Here is an 18511-nt window from a genome sequence, read left to right as displayed (position 1 = left end):
TTGGTGCTGGTCTGCATTCATAGGCTCTAAGAGAATGTGCAGAAATAAAGATGAAATAAACACAGCCTCCATCCTTATTGAACACAGAGCATTAATTAGCCTTTACTCTAATAAAAAAAACATCATTTATTAAGCTAGGTAAGTGTGTGAGCCTGAAGTACTGGCAGATGAAGTCCTGGCAAAAGTCCCAACACAACATCCTGATGAAATCCATATTCTTTTTGTCTCTATTACTGGTATGGGCTGTCACTCTTTCCCTCATTCTTTCCCTCATGAAACAGGATTAGCAGAGGGGAAAGGGAGAGATGTCAGCATCAGCTACATGAGTATAATCCCCCGTCCTCATGTGTTGCCAAAACACAGTTTCCATGAGTGACTGTATAAACATATGCATGTTTGTGTGATTGAAACTGTGCATGAGCTTTCACCCATGCATCACTGAGACTGCAGCTAGCAGAGAAACAGAGAGCTGTCCTGTGTGCTCTCACTGAGCTGTTTCCATGTGTGTCCTCTTGTCTCTGTCTGTGTGCTTCGCTCTGTTCTGTTTTACCCGGTAACATAACAGTGGAATGACCCAACCAGCAGCCAGGACAGAGCTGTGGGCATTAGCTGAACAACGGTACAGAACAGTTGGTGCCATTGTGCACTCTCTGACATTGAGATTCAAAATACCTTAGTGACCAGCAACACAAACACATGATTATGCACACAGCCACATAAGAGACACACTCTGATGCTCAATCACAGGATGTATATGCACTCAGCTGCAGAATGTCCAGAGCACATCACAGCACAGCAGAACTCTTTGTTGGTACTTCTGGATGGAAATATTGCTACCCAAGAAAATAATCATGATGGCAAAAGCTTCAAGTGCATCCACTGTATATATAATGCATCTAAAATTATGGCAGAGGATGCACATAAGCCAAGAGTACATTGATAAATACAAAACAACATCTGTAACAGTACTGGTCAACATACCTTAACAAACTTCAGCCAAGAAAACTAAAAGATATGAGAGACAAAAAAGTCTGATCTGGTTTTGAAGTTGCAGCAAATTTCATCCTGATTGTGCTTTTTTTGTTTTGAAACACTCATACAGTGTCAGCAGAGCCACAAGCAAATTGTTGAACTTCAGGTGAGTCCACCTGTTCAAACAAGCTTCTCTGTTTGACAGTCTTATCTCTACTATCATGACAGACACAAGCCAGATGGTCCTGCACCTCTTTAGTCTACAGGACATGGTATCATCACACGTTATCATGTGTTATTTATCTTACCACAGAACCATTTTCCATTTTGCCTCAGTGCATTTTAAATGAGCTTTGGCCTAGAGAGGATGCCAGCATTTCTGGATCATGTTCACGTATTGCTTTTTCTTTGCATCTTTCTTTATATCTTTGACTTGCATTTGTGGATGGCACAGTGAACTGTGGAAGTGGAAGTGCTTCTGAGCCCATACAATAATTTCTAGAACAGAATCACATCTGTTTTTAATTCTACCTGAGGGACCTAAGATTACTAGCATCCAGTATTGACCTTCAGCCTTTAAAAAAAAAAAAAAACTCAGAGGGTGACTGGATGAACGCTCTGTCTGTCACATCTTTACGGGCCAGTCAGAGCAACAAAACACATGACGTCGAGGCCCCTACTGAGGTGCGCCGCTACCGATGAGTAAACTCCATAGAGAACTGCACAATGCGAACCATGGTGACTGTAGACATGTCAGTACACGACTTTTGTCGTTTTTGAAAAGAAAACAACTCACTGCTGTTCTTTGTTCTTCTTTAAACGAAGAAATGTGGTCAAGTTCTGATAAAACTGGCGCTTTAGCAGCATCTACGCTAATCTACGGCCTCTTGTCGCTGCTTGTTCACGTCACGACTCAACCGCACCAGAAAGTACTGCCCCCTGATGCTGATTGGTCCTGTTCTTTCTAACCGGGCCCGAATGGTTCAGATGGGAGCTTTGCAAGATGGATTCACCAGTGAGAAACATGGAAACAGGCGAATCCATCTGCTTTGCAAGGTTAATCTTGCCCAGGACACTCTAGAAAAAGAGATTTTTAATCTCAATGAGGTTTTCTCCTGGTTAAATAAAGGTTAAATAAAAATGTATAAAAATCAAAATGAGAGGATTTTTGTCTCGGTTTCAACATCTGATGTGTTTTTTATGTTCTGTTGTGAATGCAATATGGGTTTGTAAGATTTGATCATTGCATTTTGTTTGTATTTACATTTAACTCAGCGCCCCAACTTTTTTGGAATTGGGGTCATATTTGACTTGTTTGACTCTATGGCACAAAATGTCATTTTAAGTAATATCTTCCCTTTTTCATTTCAGTGGCAGTGTTTAAAAGGAACCCTGCATGGTCAGACAAGTTCATCCTGTTGGATAGATATTTGTATGTCTCAAATGTATATTAATCTAAAAAAATTCACTAAAAATTCACTAAATATCCCATATATCTGCATTTTGAGTTCATTTCAGCTCATGAGCTCAGCAGGAGACCGCCATGTTGTCTCCCTGCTGTCAAAGCTCTGTCATTCTTCTAAGTGTTACATTAATGAAGCTCACTACAAATGACTGAATTCAGTATATAGTGGAATTGTGCCGGGAGCTTTTCAGAATAGAAGTATTATGTACGTACGAACGGAGCTTCTCCAAAGAAATGCTAAAGTGGACTTTTACTTTGAAAGGCGCAATCCAGAAGTCCTTTTGTTCTGTATTTATCTTTACCTGAACCGTGTGGAAACAGAAACCTTCATAAAGAGTAGAAGTTCGGGAAACAACTTTATTAAACAGACACATTTTAGCTCATGGCCTTCGAACATTTTCTACCCATGTGGACGTAAATATTTGCAACAACAAGGTAAATATGGCTCTGTATTTATCATTTTCCTATCTAGATGGACAGATAACCACTCATGGTGCAAATATAAAATAGAAGAGACCTCAAATTTTAGAATCCTCCATGTGTGAGACGTGCTGCGTTTCTGAGATGCAGCCCTGACTCTGGCTGCCAGTCTGAAACAGGTTACTGCATAGGAGCGGTGAGGATCACATCACAGAACTGTGACATCAAGGCGCCAGCGCGGAATAAAACATGGCGGTCATCTGGTTAATTTATAAACTCAAATGACTCAAAATGCAGAAATCTTGTGAGTTTTTTAGTTCAATAAATACATGAGACATACAAATATCTATCCAACAAGATGAACTTGTCTGATCATGCAGGGTTCCTTTTAATTCTGAAAAAGGTGAAGTTTGATCTTCTTTCAATTGCACCATTTTTTTCCTGAATTCCTGAAGTACATTTCTTGAAAAATGTTTTGTTCAGCTACTTGCATGTGTACATGGAAATAAAGAAAGGTACCGTCTTAGCCTCATTCCTAACCAGGAAACAGCCTGAGGAGATAAAAGGGGATAATTAAAACCCTGTTTCGATTTCTCTCTTCATCCTAATTAACTTAATCTGCTGGTGTGCAAACAAGAATCTTTAGGTTTGTCATTCGTTGCTCTTCAAAGGTAAAGAGATGCCATTATTCAAATCAACGATATTATCTCACAGATATAAGGCAGAATATTTTTTGGATCCAACACAAGAGTGTTGGCTTAATTAAACTCTCAATTATTGACCTGCTGTCTTATCTCTCTGTTTCATCTTTGACTGAAGGCTGCTGTTGGGCTGACTGCTGCCTGAGGCTTGTTCTCTGCTCCGTCTTAATCTAACGGTGTGATTTTGTCTTAGTGTGCAGACATGTGTGTAACAGAGAGCAGGAAGGTTAGAGGGAGAGTGTGTGAAAATAAGTGGCCAAAAAAAGCTTCTGTAATTAAGGCATTTGCTAATGAGGCACATCCATTTTGTTATCGGGTGGCAAGACAAAGCAGACCTCTAATTTCCAATCACAGACACAAGCACACACATGCAGGGCGGCATTCTTAGTGAGTTTTGTGAGCACGAGTGTCTCCACATACAAGCTGATTTGGGGTGCGAAGGCTGTAAAAAGGGAAAATGACAAGGTGTTGAGATAGGTAGATTTTGTCGTCATGGCTGCGAGGGCTCTAAATGAAAGAATGAGTGTGGCAGAAGGAGAAGGAGGATCAGTGCAGCTATTATTGAAAGTATCTGTGAAAGAGAAAGAGAGACAGAAAGAAAAAGAAAGAGAGACACTCTGAGAGGAGAAAACAGACTTGATGCACGTGGGACAATGCTTACCTGAACGGGGATGATCCTGTGGAGCTTCAGTGCCCCCTTCTGGTGGAATCTGGTAAAGCAGCCAATGCAGTAGTGCTCCGTGCATTCAGCACACATCTAAAACACAGAGATGCACGATAAAATCAGCAAGTGTGTGGATATATGAGAAAGATGAATGTAGAAGGAAGCCAGAGGCTGAGCTTGTGTGTGCAGCTGTACGTGAAAGTGTAACTATCTGCACTGGCAGGCAAATGTTAAGGTAATATTTGGTAAAGATTTAAACTGAAGGTCAGATATCCTTCCCACTCCTCTAACCTCAACCTTGCCAAACAAACTTTGACAGGAAGGACGAATATTAAAATGGATTCTCTGGCAAGACTCTGTGTAGGAGAAGGAGAGACTGGAGATAAAGAGGAAGGTGGTGGGGAAAACCTGTGTGTGCCACTATGCATTGCTGTGTGTGTGTGTATGTGTGTGTTGAGCATGTTGGTGTGTGAGAGTAGATGCATCTTAAGGGAGGTCATTATCATATCTATCTGTGAGTATCCGGTCTTATTAGTGAGGAAAAGTCCTTGCATCAGCAGGTTGGGGAGATAGGCCTCGGCCGGATGGAGCACTCAGGCGAGGACAAGAAAAGTAAGGAGAGCCAATAAGGAGGGATGATGTTTGTAAGGGAGGGAGGGGGATCCAAGGCTTCTTAGAATTCAGGATATGAGAATCAGTAAACAAACAGCCAAGGCTCATTTGGTCCCTTTAATTTGACATGCAGGTAAATCTTGCATTATGGTCAATGTCATCAGAAGATCCATGCAAAATGAAGGAAGTAAAGTTAGAGCACTTCCTGAGAAAAGCACAAACTCAGCTGATCAGCTGTTGCTAGGGCTGCTCTTTCATGGCAAAAATCACAATTATGATTATTTTGATTGTTAATGACATCAGGATTATAAAAAAACAATTACCTGTTGATTTTACAACATTGGAAAAACATGCAAACCTAATATATCTATTACAACAATGATATAATGGACAAACCCATATGGCAAAGCAGGGGTGGGTGATATATTAAGTATACTTGATGTATCACAGCTTTTACCACATGAGATGTATAAAATGACTACCTGGAGCAGCACAAATATTAAGTGGACTTTTTAGCCGTCAGCCTGCATTTCTCTCTGGAGTTCTGATTCTTCCACTGTCTCCTAACACCCTCTCACATAGCAGACAGCACGCTGCTCTGTCCATTCAGAAAACACTCCTCCATACACACACATTTTTGTATCAGAGGAGCAGTGAGGAAAGCACGAGAGAGTGGAAAGTGTAAACACAGAGGCAAGGTGAGTTAGCAATGTTAAGAGATGGAAGTGTGAAATACAGACGGACAAACTGGTTCTGTCATCTGGCAACGTCTTGGGTTTTAAATAAAGACGTCAAACAAAACATGGTAACCTGTGATGTACGCTGCAGGATTTTGCAAAAATGACAGCAGCAGTAACACAACACATTACCAAGAGCGTTTTTGAAAAGCAGGACTTAAAATCACATAAAGACACTAAACCCAAAGTATGATTTTCCTGGGCAAAATATTTTTGCTGTAAACTTCCTGCCAGAGTTGAACATGTAAGTAAGCGGACATGGCATGCCGATGTATAAATCTAATAAATAACATAAAGCTATTTGGTTTGTTTAAAAAGGGACAAGGTAGATACCTGTTCATAGGAGAGGTATGCCTAGATGACTTCTGTTGTAATCTGGCCCTATATAGAAAATAAAATCACATAAAACAACTTGACCCTTATGGGGGAGCAGGGTAATATAATATGAAACAATGCTACAGTGCTCAACAAATGTATTAGACCACCTGTCATATTTGTCTCAGAGACCATCCAGCATCATGAAGTGCTTTAATGCGGACTCTTTCATTTTCAGTCAGCTCTCCACATTTTACCATTATGAACAGGAATGAGGGATTTCAAACTGAATTCACCTTTTTATATCCAAATTTGAGCCGGCTCACTGGGGTGCTCTGAGAAGTCAGAAATGAATCAAGCATAACATTCAACCACTAAAACTCATTTTTCTGATCAGGAATGCAAGTAAATAACTATAATTTGACATATTAATCAAGAAATATTAATGTGCTTTACTATTTTTTAGTTTTTTTGTAAATCAGTAAATTAAAAAACTCATGGATAACAACAATAATTCTATTTTAGCATTAAAAATATCATTTGGGTTAAAGAGCTTCCACATATTAGTGTATTAACCATTGCAGAAACATAAAAATGATTTTGGTAATTACCAATGCTGTTAATTTAGGGCAGCTGTGGCATAAACCTTACTTTGGGTGGTGGTCTAATAAATTTGTTAAGCACTGTATATATGTTTCTCCTGCAATTATATAATATAATTGCAGGGGAAACACTGCATATACAATAAAAGACTAGGCGTATTTCATGACTTCCATATTTAACAGCAGAAGAAAAAAAATCACCAACAGAATGATCTACAGCTTAATTCAACATTTATATAGCAATTTAGATGAGATTTCAAAATATCCTGATACACAGTAATCTTTTAATTATATTATCTTGATTTCATGATGTCGGGGAACCAAACTAGTGATTGAAATAGAAACTGTCCAGCACTAGCAGCTGCAATTCTATCTAGTTCTCATTAAGGCAGAAACCAATGAGTACTGTGATGGAAAAATATTTACAGGATATTGACTTGATCAGGCATCAAAGCAGATCATTTTTCCAAATAATTACTTTAAGGGATATTTCAGTATTGTCAAAGTTATGTTGTATAAGGTACAGTTGCAAGAAAAAGTATGTGAACCCTTTGGGATTTCTTGGATTTCTGCATAAATTGGTCATAAAATTTCTTCTGATCTTCATCTGAGTCACAGCAATACACTCTGAAACAACTAAGGAGGGTCAACCAATCATTAGCCCAGCGGTTCACATACTTTTCCCACCCTGCACTGTGAATGTTTACATGATTTGTTCAATAAAAACATGAAAACATATCATTTTTTGTGCAGTATTAGTTTAAGCAGACTGTGTTTGTCTATTGTTGTGACTCAGATGAAGATCAGAACACATTTTATGACCAATTTATGCAGAAATCCAAGACATCCCAAAGGGTTCACATACTTTTTCTAGCAACTGTATTTGACAATAGTGGCATGAGCCTCCAGAGATTTTAATGTGCATCTAATCTAGGCTATACAGCTCTATAGACAGGTACAGCTGCTCTGCTTAATTTAGCAGGTTTAAAGTAAAAAAAAAGGGCAGAAAACCACGCTGGCTCAAATGTACACTATTTAGATGTTTTTCGTAAGCATTTTATTTTTCATCTACGTTTAGCACTATGTTGTAGTGCTAGCTTCAGCTATGTGAAGCTTAAAACTAAAATAAAATGAGTGATTTTGACTTAAGTGACAATGCCATGCCATTGCTGATATGACAGGATACTTAGATGACCCTGAGTAGACAGAGCAACATCCTCTTCAAACTGGAGAAACCAACCTTGAACACAGGAGCTGAAAGGAAATTTGTCATCCAGGTAAGTTTACGGCTGTTGTTTATTCTTCTGATGGCTGACAATTAGGCAATCCACAGTTGGCATGATCTGTTTATTTTATGAAAACATTGTATCAGTCAAAGTGAAAAACTGAGCTGAAATAACTAGCTAGAGCTTAGTATGTTGTTATCTATGCCAAAGCCCACATGTCAGAACAGCTGATCAGGAGATATCAGAAGAACACTTAGCGGCAGGTGGCATTGTAAAATAGTGCCAAACACAGAGAAATACAACATTTCAGAAAATGTAGTATATTGGCAGTTGAGCCAACATTTGGCCCATTTCTAAATAAAACAATGGCTTATAGCTTTCCCCCAGCCCTAGCTGTTAAAAGGAGTAATGCACACTTAAATCTGTGGAGGCTGTGGAGGGGTTTAGAGGGGAGAGCTTTGGGGGCCCATGGAGGTCAGTAAAACCACGGTCCATTGTAAAGCTAAGCTGGGATATCCATATTTTATATTTACCCTGAAAAATTAACCACTCTTATCAAGAAACAAATATCTTTTTTAATCATCTGTGTAATAAATAGCATTCTTAAAAATGCAAATTCCTTCTTAAAAAAAATAAAATAAAAAATTAAAATGTATTAATAATGGCAAAAAAAAGTGAATAAAGGTGGTGAAATTGGATGTTAAAAGAAGCAGAAATGTGTTAAAAGTTGCAAAAACTAGATAAATAGTGGGTAAAAGGGAGTTAAAACATGGCTGAGCGGGATTTAAACTGGCAAAAATTGGTGGAAATTTGGAGAAATGGGATGAAAAATTGATATAAACTGGCAAAAAAAAAGTTAACTGCAAAAGAAAAATAGGCAAATATTGGCAGAAATTGGTTAAACTAGCAAAAATGGCGTATCAGATTGGCTGTCAAAAGTGGTTAAAAGTGATTAATAGTGGCAACAAGGGGTCAGCAGAGGCAACAGCAGGTTGAAGTGACAAGAATTAGTTTATAAGTGGCAAAAATTGACAAAAATAGGTGTTAAATGGCAAAAATGTGTTCAGATTGGGGGGGAAATGATGAAAATTGGGCAAAATTGGTGTAAATTGGCAACAGAGTAATTTAAAAAATATTCTTAGTTTTTTAGGGAATCTGGAGACCCCCTCCCAGTGTCTCGCGCCCCCAAAGGGGGTCCTGACCCCAAGGTTGAGAACCACTGCTATAAATTAAGAGACTGGACTGTAAATCTACCAACATCATCTTTAAAAAGAGAGACATCGAACATTTGTTCTCCTCAAATGTTCCCATTGAGACTGTGTGAGCTACATAGTTGTCATGACCAGAGCACGGAGGACAGGCAATCTGAAACAGCAGGACTAATGTTCAGTGCAACAGTAAGTGCCCCAACTTTGAGAGACCTGAGCAGTTTCCCATGTGCGGTTTGCTGCTGTCGTGTTAAAGTGACAGGGTTAGCATATCATGAAAAACTCACTATTTAGCATTTTTGCACATGTGCGTTTGGGTATCCAGACGTACCAAACCCACATGCACATGTGCATAAGCCAGCCAAGTCCTTTGTTTGTGTCGCTCCTGTGTCTGAAAAACATGCAAACTCATGGTCTGCGTGGAATCTGTGCACATTTTGACATCACACTGAGTCATTATAATAATACCTGTCCCCCTCCTGGTATCTCCACCCACAGATCTCCACTATCAGCTGTACTTGTGTGACCCCTCCAACAGAACAGAGAGGCACAGGGTATGGAGCCCCTCTGCATTCACAGAGACACAACCACAACAGCTCATGCTGAGAAAGGCTGTTAAGAGCTGGTGCATAACTTCCTCTGGTGTTTGATCCATTTTTATGTTTTGACCAAAGCACAGGCATTTTCTTTAGACCACAGGGGCCTGTATAAAAAGGGGGATAAAAGGTATGCTATGTCACCTTTCACACTTTGATTTGCAGTGCTGAGGGGGATATGCTACCCGAGTTTAGAGGTTTCAGGATGCCACCATCATTATGTTTTGTTTATCTGATGAGTCATGGCTGCTGATATGCAAACATGACTCTCAACAAACATAGAAAGCAATCTCTGCACCTGAAAACAATGTGATATCTATGCACAGCTTGAAAAGCATGGAAAGAAGTAACCAACAAATCACTGACAGTTAAAGGAACAGTGTGTAAAACTGGGAATATTAGCGACATCTAAAGCCCAGCTCAGACCAGAGATTTGTGACAAGGCAGGTCGAAATTTGCAGACACTTTTGACGGGCCACTCATTTAGAGTGATTCATTTTTTTAATAAGTGCAAAATAAATCTGTCACTAGAGCAGGGACAGAACTGAACATTAACTGTTTTGTTTTCATGTGTTTCTGTCATCATGATAATACAAAACATTTATATAATTTACAAGTGTATGAGAGTGGTTCATCACTAAATCCTCTTTGTCATCACCTCCGTAGGGTGGCACCACAATTTTATCATGACACACAAAAATTCTTTTGTGCTAGCTCAGCCTTGTTTGAATGAAGATATCCTCTGAGAGGAATTAATTTTCCATGGACAACTTAAGCTCTTATGACATTGAATTTCTCATGTGGTACGTCATATAATGAAAGAAAGACAGATGCAATCATTTTAGAAATTTACAGCATGACTATGAATGAGATTTCCATTTCCTATTTCACATTTATCTGCTTACAACATCTTGCAACCAGGATGAACTGAACAGGAGGCAACATAATCAGGTGGCCTGATGTAAGATGCAACCGCTTGGTTCAGTCAGCTGTAAACATTGCCAGCTATGTTTTAAAATCTTAAAAAAGTCTTGTTATGTTGCAAATCAGTCAAGTTAGACATATGTTGACATGTTGGTTTGTCGATTGGCAGCCAAGGTCAAGCATCTATTTAGTCCAGTCCTTATCACCTCTGGCAAAACGCCTGGAAACGACTAGCGTTTTCATCCCCTGAGACATCCACAGCACAACCATGAATTTGTGTCAACCCTACACCTGCCTTTAATCAGGAACCCTAAGTCCTTGGTTCCCAGCCGGGGGGGGGGGGGGGGCATCTAAGATCTGGGTGGGGGCATGAGGCTTTGTCTGCTCAGAGGTTATTATAATTAGATTTGTGCGTATGACCTAAAGTCCTGATAAAACAATCATTTGTCTATTTAAAGGCATTTTGGTAGGAATAACATCCATCCATCCATCATCTACACCGCTCATGTCGTTCAGGGTTGTGGGGTGCTGGAGCCAATCCCAGCTGCCACTGTGTGAACGGCTGGGCCACGAAAGGCCCTGTCTGATCAGGATTCAAACCAGGAATAAGCGAATGTGTTTCACACATCCATGTGGTAAACCACTCATAGACAGCGTTTGGGAAAGGGCAGAGCCTCTGAAGATGCAGACTCCATAGAGAACCGCATAACGCGAACCATGGCAACTGTAGACATGTCAGAACACAACTTTTGTCGTCTTTGAAAACAACTCACTGCTGTTATTTGTTCTTTTGTAACGAAGAAATGTCATCAAGTTCTGATAAAACTGGCGCTTTAGCAGCATCCATGCTAATGTCTTCCGCCATACTTGCACCGGTCTCTTGTTGCTGCTTGCTTACGTCACAACTCCGCCATGCCCAAAAGTACGACCCCTCATCCCTGATTGGTCACTTTCTAACCAGGCCCAAAGGGTTAAGACAGGAGCTTTGCAAGATAGAGTGAGAAACAAGGAAACGGGTGTATCCATCTGCTTTGCAAGGTTAGGAATCAGCAGCGCTCAGGACTTCATTTCTAGAGCGCTCCTCGCCAGCGCTTACTGTTGCTATGTTATAAAAAATAAATCCCACTTTCCTCTGTAGAATCTGTAACGTTGTTCTAAAAGAGCAGACATGCAGGCAAGGTAAAAGAATCCTGCGCAGACACAGGCAGCAGTCGCAGACCCGAAAACTACCTTAAAAAAAAAAGACGAAGAAAGATGAGTCAGATCGGTTTCTCTCCTGCTATTGTCAGAAGTCCCGCCTCTTCATTTTGATTTGCAAGTAAGGGAGAAGTGGCGTTGACGAGCACAGAGCTGTTCTAAAAGTTGAACTGTTTTCAATTGAGAGTGAGCGAGAGATTAAAAAAAGCTGAGGCTGCTTTTTTCCATACAGAGCAGGAAGAATGCTGAACTACACTGATGTTGAATTACAAATAAGCCCTGCCAGTGCTAAAAAAGCTGGCTATGGACACAGGCCCTTATGTGGACACAAATTTCTTTTGGATATTGTTAATGAAACAGTTGAAATATGTGATGCTTTTTCATCTTTCATTTGGTTCATGGGGGGTTCAGCATTTACTAGGTACCGATAGAGGGGACTCCAACGGAAACAGGTTGGGAACCTGGACCCTAAGCCGTGCTTACTCGCTACATACACACCTTACTCTGCCTTAAAGATGTGGACTTCATGTTTTTTTTTTTGGACAGATTATTTGACCATGCCAGTGGTAATATGCAAGGACATCCAGATCACAGTCTGGGTTGTGTTATTCCTCCTTCCCTCAGGAAGCTTCCTTGCCACATCTATATCTCACTTCAGCCTTAGTTTTTGGCCCAAACATGCCTAAAAGTTCTGCACAGTACTGCATGTTTATCTGGTGCAACCCATAGCAGGGATTTAGCACAAATTTAGATAGGCTTTGTTGCCCCACATCATGTAATAATGCTGCATTTTGTAATAATGTAATACATTTTCAATTCATTATGTAATAATGCCGCATTCTGTAAGCCACTAAGCGGTTAGGGTTAGGGCAAGGTAGCAGGGTATACCCTGGAGCCCACCTTAAGTCCTAGGGTTAAGGTTAGGTGTTTAGTCTAGAGCCCTGAAGGGGGGTTAGGTTTAGGCATAAGCCACTAAGTGGTTAGAGTTAGGGCAAGGTAGTCGGGTAGGGCATACCTTGGAGCCCACACTAAGTCTTATGGTTAGGGTTATTACATAATGCAGCATTATTACATAATGTGGCGCTACAGGTCTACTTATAAATGTTAGCTATGTTTTATTTTTACCGACTTCTTTGCACTCAGTACTACTAGTCTACATGTTACACAATGTACCATTAAATTTGTTGGCCACTATTTTTGTGAATCTTTCTCCCTTTGTTGCAATGACTTCATCATTTGCATTACTGATACTTGTCTGCTTGTTTGTGTCTTACTCCTCTTTAATGTCTTTCAAAGCCAATTCTACCAGCATATTCACAAGTTTATCCAACCACCTTCTTTTTAGTCTCACATCTTTATGCAAAATTTGATTCTCTTTAGTCCTTTCCATCTTTCTCAAACAAATTGCATGTTTGTGTGTGGGTTTGTGTGTGTACACATGCAAGACTACAGCTGCAACACTGCCCTTTAATGGTCCCATAAAGCAAGGCCCCATTTCCCCTCTCATGCCTCTGGATAAATTACAGTCCCTCCCCAGGGACTAGGCATCCCTATCAGACTGCAAGTGGCATATCACTGAGCTCTCCTGTGCTACGCAGGAGGAAATGGCCCCGTTTTTTTTTTTTTTTGCCTGGATGACTCTGGAATACAGCACAGGGCTTGGCATGCAGTGTGTCTGTATGTGCACGTAGATTTTGGTAATCTGTGCCACTATATGTGAGTTAGGGTTTAAAATAAGTCCAGATGTGTATGTTAGTGCATGTGTGCTGTAATGGTGTGCTTAGGTGCAGTTCCACACTGAATAGCACAGACAGTCATAACGCTTTCCATTATTGCCATCATTATAGGGCACAAGGGCTATCCAGAACGTGTATGAGACTGGATTGTGTGCTATGGTGTGTATGTTAGCTTATGTGTTTGCACAGACAACTACTATAAGCATTGTCATCAAACCCATCACTATGGGGCACTGAGGGGACTGGGCACTTCATTGGACAATTCAGCACCATCATCATCAAATGCTCTATCAAGCAAATTACCACCTACCATTTATACTCTATGAGTGTGCTGCACTTAAAACAACTTATTTCACAACAAAAGGGGCAGATAGATGGTGGCTGTCGGCTCAATCAGTTCAACCTCTCCCTCATTCCTCAATCAATCTAGCTCTGTCCCTCATTCCCTCAGCTCTCTCTCTATCACTCTCATTTATTTAATACTAAACTCTGCTGGCTTCTTGTCAGGCTCAGGATAGGAATTACACATGAACAGTTCAGGATCTAGAAGGCGGGGATGTGGGAGCGGCTGGTCATCAAGCTTGCATTACTCAGCTCAGCTTGCACAGTGCATTATTAATACACACAACCACAAGCATGCATGCACACTAGCAGTTCATACGGCGCTCACGCATACAGTTGGAGCCAACGCCACAGCCCCTCCTCGTGAGAAGCAGTGGATAAAGAGCGAGACAGAATAAACAACGGTGCCCTCGGAGGTCTGGAGTATCGATGAATGGATCCGGCTAAACTGTTATCAGCGCAAACACAAACACAAAGACAGACCAACAGATAAAACAGCAGAGACTCAGCCGGAGAGGCAGAGAGGGAGAGCAAAGAGTATGATGGACAGAGTGGGCAAAGACTGACAGAAACAAGAGCAAAAAAGGAAAATAGCTGAGAGAGAAATAGTAGAAATTTGCTAAAAAGCATGTAGATATATAGATAAGGTGACAGATCTTTATCTAATTAAAATTAGCATGATCGGATGGATGGATGGATGGATGGATGGATGGATGGATGGAAGGTAGGTAGATGTTTTAGGAACACTCATCATACTTTACAATCATAATTTACACCATTAATTCCATAAGGGATGTACAGCTTACTTGAAAGTCGAGTTTCTGCTCAAAGACACACCCAGGGTTAAGTGGGCCAATAATAGTGCTGACTGTGGGCTGAATCCTCCTTTCCGACAAAATCCTGCAAAGGCCGACTATCAGATGGTTCTTGAGATTATTGCCAGATTATCCTGTGGTGTCTGGTGAGTGAAGTATTCTCTCTCTGACCTGATCACAAGCGTTCCAACCCGCACTCATAAATATTAAACATGTTCAATTTTTACAACCAGATCTTGGTTTTAAAACCAGACCAATCTTGTTGCATGTGGTGAGCATCAGCGAGAGCCGAGCAGATGTGCGCAGGCTTGTGACGCAATATGTAGGAACAGCCAAATTCGAGGATTAAAGGGAAGGGTATCAATAAGGCAACACATCACTAAACATAACATAGTATTTGGAAAACAATAAAAAAGTGGTATTTTTATTCATTGGAGATCATTTGGAAGAAGGTTGCAGCATTATTCCTAATCTAAATGTAATTTATTCAGCTTATTAATTTTATATCTAGTGCTTAACAAATTTATTAGACCACCTGTCATATTTGTCTCAGAGACCATCCAGCATCATGAAGTGCTTTAATGCAGACTCTTTCATTTTCAGTCAGCTCTCCACATTTTACCATTTTGAACAGGAATGAGGAATTTCAAATTGAATTTACCTTTTTATATCCAAATTTGAGCCGGCTCACTGGGGTGCTCTGAGAAGTCAGAAATTAATCAAGCATAACATTCAACCACTAAAACTCATTTTTCTGATCAGGAATGCAAGTAAATAACTATAATTTGACATATTAATCAAGAAATATTAATGTGCTTTACTATTTTTCAGTTTTTTTGTAAATCAGTAAATTTGAAAATTCATGGATAACAATAATAATTCTATTTTAGCATTAAAAATATCATTTGGGTTAAAGAGCTTCTACATATTGGTGTATTAACCATTGCAGAAACATAAAAAATGATTTTGGTAATTACCAATGCTGTTAATTTAGGGCAGCTGTGGCATAAACCTTACTTTGGGTGGTGGTCTAATAAATTTGTTAAGCACTGTATATACTGTATATTTAAATGTAAAGGAAAACACAATCAAAATTATAAAAAAGAAATTCTGGGTTGTTCTTTACTTTCTGTACCAGAAACGTACCAAACTGCAACTTCAAAACCGAGGTACATACTGAACCAATATTTTTCTTTAGTTACACCCCTTATTTATTAAAATGCATCTCAAATACCTGAAATTTTCTTAGTTGAGTTAAGGGAAATGTGAGGGGGCAACAAGAGCTTCAGCCCAGAAAGGAGGAGGCTGGGATGGTGGAAGAGAAGCTTTCCAGCAGCAGTTTGGTGTGATCGGCACTGATGAAGCAGGGATGAGTGAGAAGGAAAAATGCTTCCACACGTCAGATTTAAAAGCCGCTGGAACTTGCGCAGTTTAAAAACTTTGTTACTCAGCTCTCCTTGGATCTGCTCGTCATTTCGCCACTATTTTTGCACTGTTAGATCAACCAGCAAGCAGAGCACAAAGAATGTTGTGTATACTAGGGCCATTGGTAACTGCAGTTCACACTTCGCTTTTCTCTGTTCCATGAAAAGACTAGGCGTGCCCTGAAGACCTACTGTTTAAAACCATCACATGTCAGTGACTACATTGAGGCCCTTCTAAGTTGGAGCCATGTATAAAGTCTGTTGATATTTCAACGAAAATGAGGAGGTCAAAAAATGGAAGAGGAGGGATAAAGAACATCTATGAAAATAAAACGATAAAGAGCAGTTCTGGTGTTATAAAGAACTCATATTTGTACTTAGTATCAGTGAAACTCTGTGATACATTGTGATTAAGCATTCAAGCCCATATTTATATCCACATTTATTAAGTGGCTTCAAAGCCAAAGTGCACACCAAAAAGCCTCATTTTGAACTGTGCTGGTGCCATAAATGACAAAGAAAGAATGGCAAAAAGAGCTAAAATGTCACCAGCTGTGTCACATAATCAATGCAGACTGCACCAGAACCATTAGAGCGAGGTACCAATTAACACGGCTAAGGTCATCCTACTGAGAGACGGCAAAATAAGTTAATGACTTAATAGAAGACATTTAATCCCTCCAAAAAGACAAATTTGTTTTGTCTCCTGTGCTTTTCTCAGAAGAATTAAATGTTCTACTGCTCAACACTGCAGTTACAAAACAAAAAAGTCAAGTCTATTTGTGTAGAACATTTTAAAAAACACGAGCTGACCAAAGCATTTCACGGGCTGTGAGAAATAAAACATGATGACTGCCTAACAGAAATACTTCGTCTTTGTTCGTATGTGTACATACCAGACCGGCGGTCTTGACCTCACACTGTCCGCAGCATTTTCCCTTCAGCCTGTTTTTTCTTGTTGTTTGAAGACCGATGGTAGAGGGCGGTGGTGGAGGCGGTGGCTGAGGGGGCACTGAACAGAAAACATGCCCTGTTGTTAACACTTGGTAAAAGGATTGCACTCTTTGTTATTGACATTTATTATGTGTTAATGTAGCTGACTGCCTCTGGAGAGCTGCAATAACATAGAGACAAAACACAGAGAATTTATCCACTATCTAAATTAGAACAATAAGTTTACAGTAACAGACTACTCAAGTCTAAAGAATAAATGCACCAATGGCGTTAACCCGGTTTCAGCAGATTTGGACTCATTCAAACTCAAGGTGTGATTACGTGCCTCAGGTATGTATGAGCCATGAATAATTCTGGTTGGCTGCTGGTATCACCCATCAATGTTTAACCAGAGGACTCCACAGTCTGGCCCCTGTGATGGCGAGTATCAATCTTACTTAAGTAAACATGAACTAGACACTGAACCTGAACCAGGTCCCATGGTGCCTCTCTAAAGCTGCAGCTAGAATACCAACCTCCATGTTGAGAGTAAAAAGAATTCCAGAACAGGGGAGAGCATCAGAGGATCAAATGTTTCCAAGTTTAAATCTATGTCAGGTCTACATGGTGCAGGTAACCAACAAACTGCTCACCTGTGAGTGGTTCCTTCTTCAGCACACGGACCTTCAGCTTGCCCTCTGACAGCTGTGGAGACACGCAGTAACAGTCCTTTCAGTTTATATGTGCACATGAATACAGGTGAATCTCAGGAAGGAATTTCATTTTTTCCTGTAATTTAAATCATAAAGTGGAAGTTATATGTATTTTATATTTATCAAACATAAAGAAAAACACCTAAAAGGTTTTTTTCTTTTTTTTTTTGTTTTTATCTTGATAATTACGGCTCACAGCTAGGGCTGGGAAATAAATCCGTTAAATCAATAAATCAGGTTTTTGGAAAATAGAGATTTTGAACATTGAAAATCAAGATTTTCTGTTAAACTTTACTGCAATAACATCAAAAATAAAATCTGCTGTCAGAAGATTTAATCTTGTCTTGGTTTTGGCAACTTTATAAACAAAAAGATGCATTTCTTTCATATTGCTCATGTGTAACTAGTGTTCTCAAACTCAAGGAAAACATCCCTCCAAATAAAGAAAAATACCCCGCTTAGATTTAATAATAATATTCACTCTTAATCATTTTAATAGAAATTGAAATTGAATGTAGTTTTGGTCTGCTTGACAACATTTTTATTTGACAAGTATTCTGTAGTAGATATGACAAGTGATCAAATGCAAATAATGTATTTGTAACCTTCTGATGGTCTTGTTTATGTTCATAGGTCATGGAGAGACATTAGCATTACTTCCTGCAGTTTTTAAACAGATAACTTTCAGAAGGTTCATGTAAACAACCCTCCATAGTGTAATTTTAAAGACCAGTTTACATCTTACACTATAACCTGTAAAGAAAAATTAAGTTCAATTTTGTTACATATCATTGACATGAAAAAAAAACATGTTAAAGATTTTTTTTCAACCAAAAAGAAAAAGAAAAAAATGCTTAACATCATAAATGGCAATCAGTGAGAAAAAATCTGAGATTCCATTTTTAAACC

General features: G+C 39.6%; 1 protein-coding gene across 2 annotated transcripts in view; it reads right to left on the bottom strand.

Annotated features, from left to right (window-relative positions):
* zbbx (zinc finger, B-box domain containing) overlaps positions 1-18511 on the bottom strand; it is a 170885-nt gene that overhangs the window by 113717 nt on the left and 38657 nt on the right. For both annotated transcript variants that reach the window (XM_041810314.1, XM_041810320.1), the window contains exons 4-6: positions 17543-17594; positions 16853-16968; positions 4220-4315 (exon numbers count right to left, since the gene is read on the bottom strand). In XM_041810314.1, the coding sequence (XP_041666248.1) occupies positions 4220-4315; positions 16853-16968; positions 17543-17594 (264 nt within the window). The remainder of the gene's footprint in view (positions 1-4219; positions 4316-16852; positions 16969-17542; positions 17595-18511) is intronic.

The sequence above is a fragment of the Cheilinus undulatus genome, linkage group 2, assembly GCF_018320785.1.
Source record: "Cheilinus undulatus linkage group 2, ASM1832078v1, whole genome shotgun sequence".
NCBI lineage: Eukaryota > Metazoa > Chordata > Actinopteri > Labriformes > Labridae > Cheilinus > Cheilinus undulatus.
The sequence above is the reverse complement of the archived record's forward strand: the minus strand, read 5'-3'. Positions and strand labels throughout refer to the sequence as shown.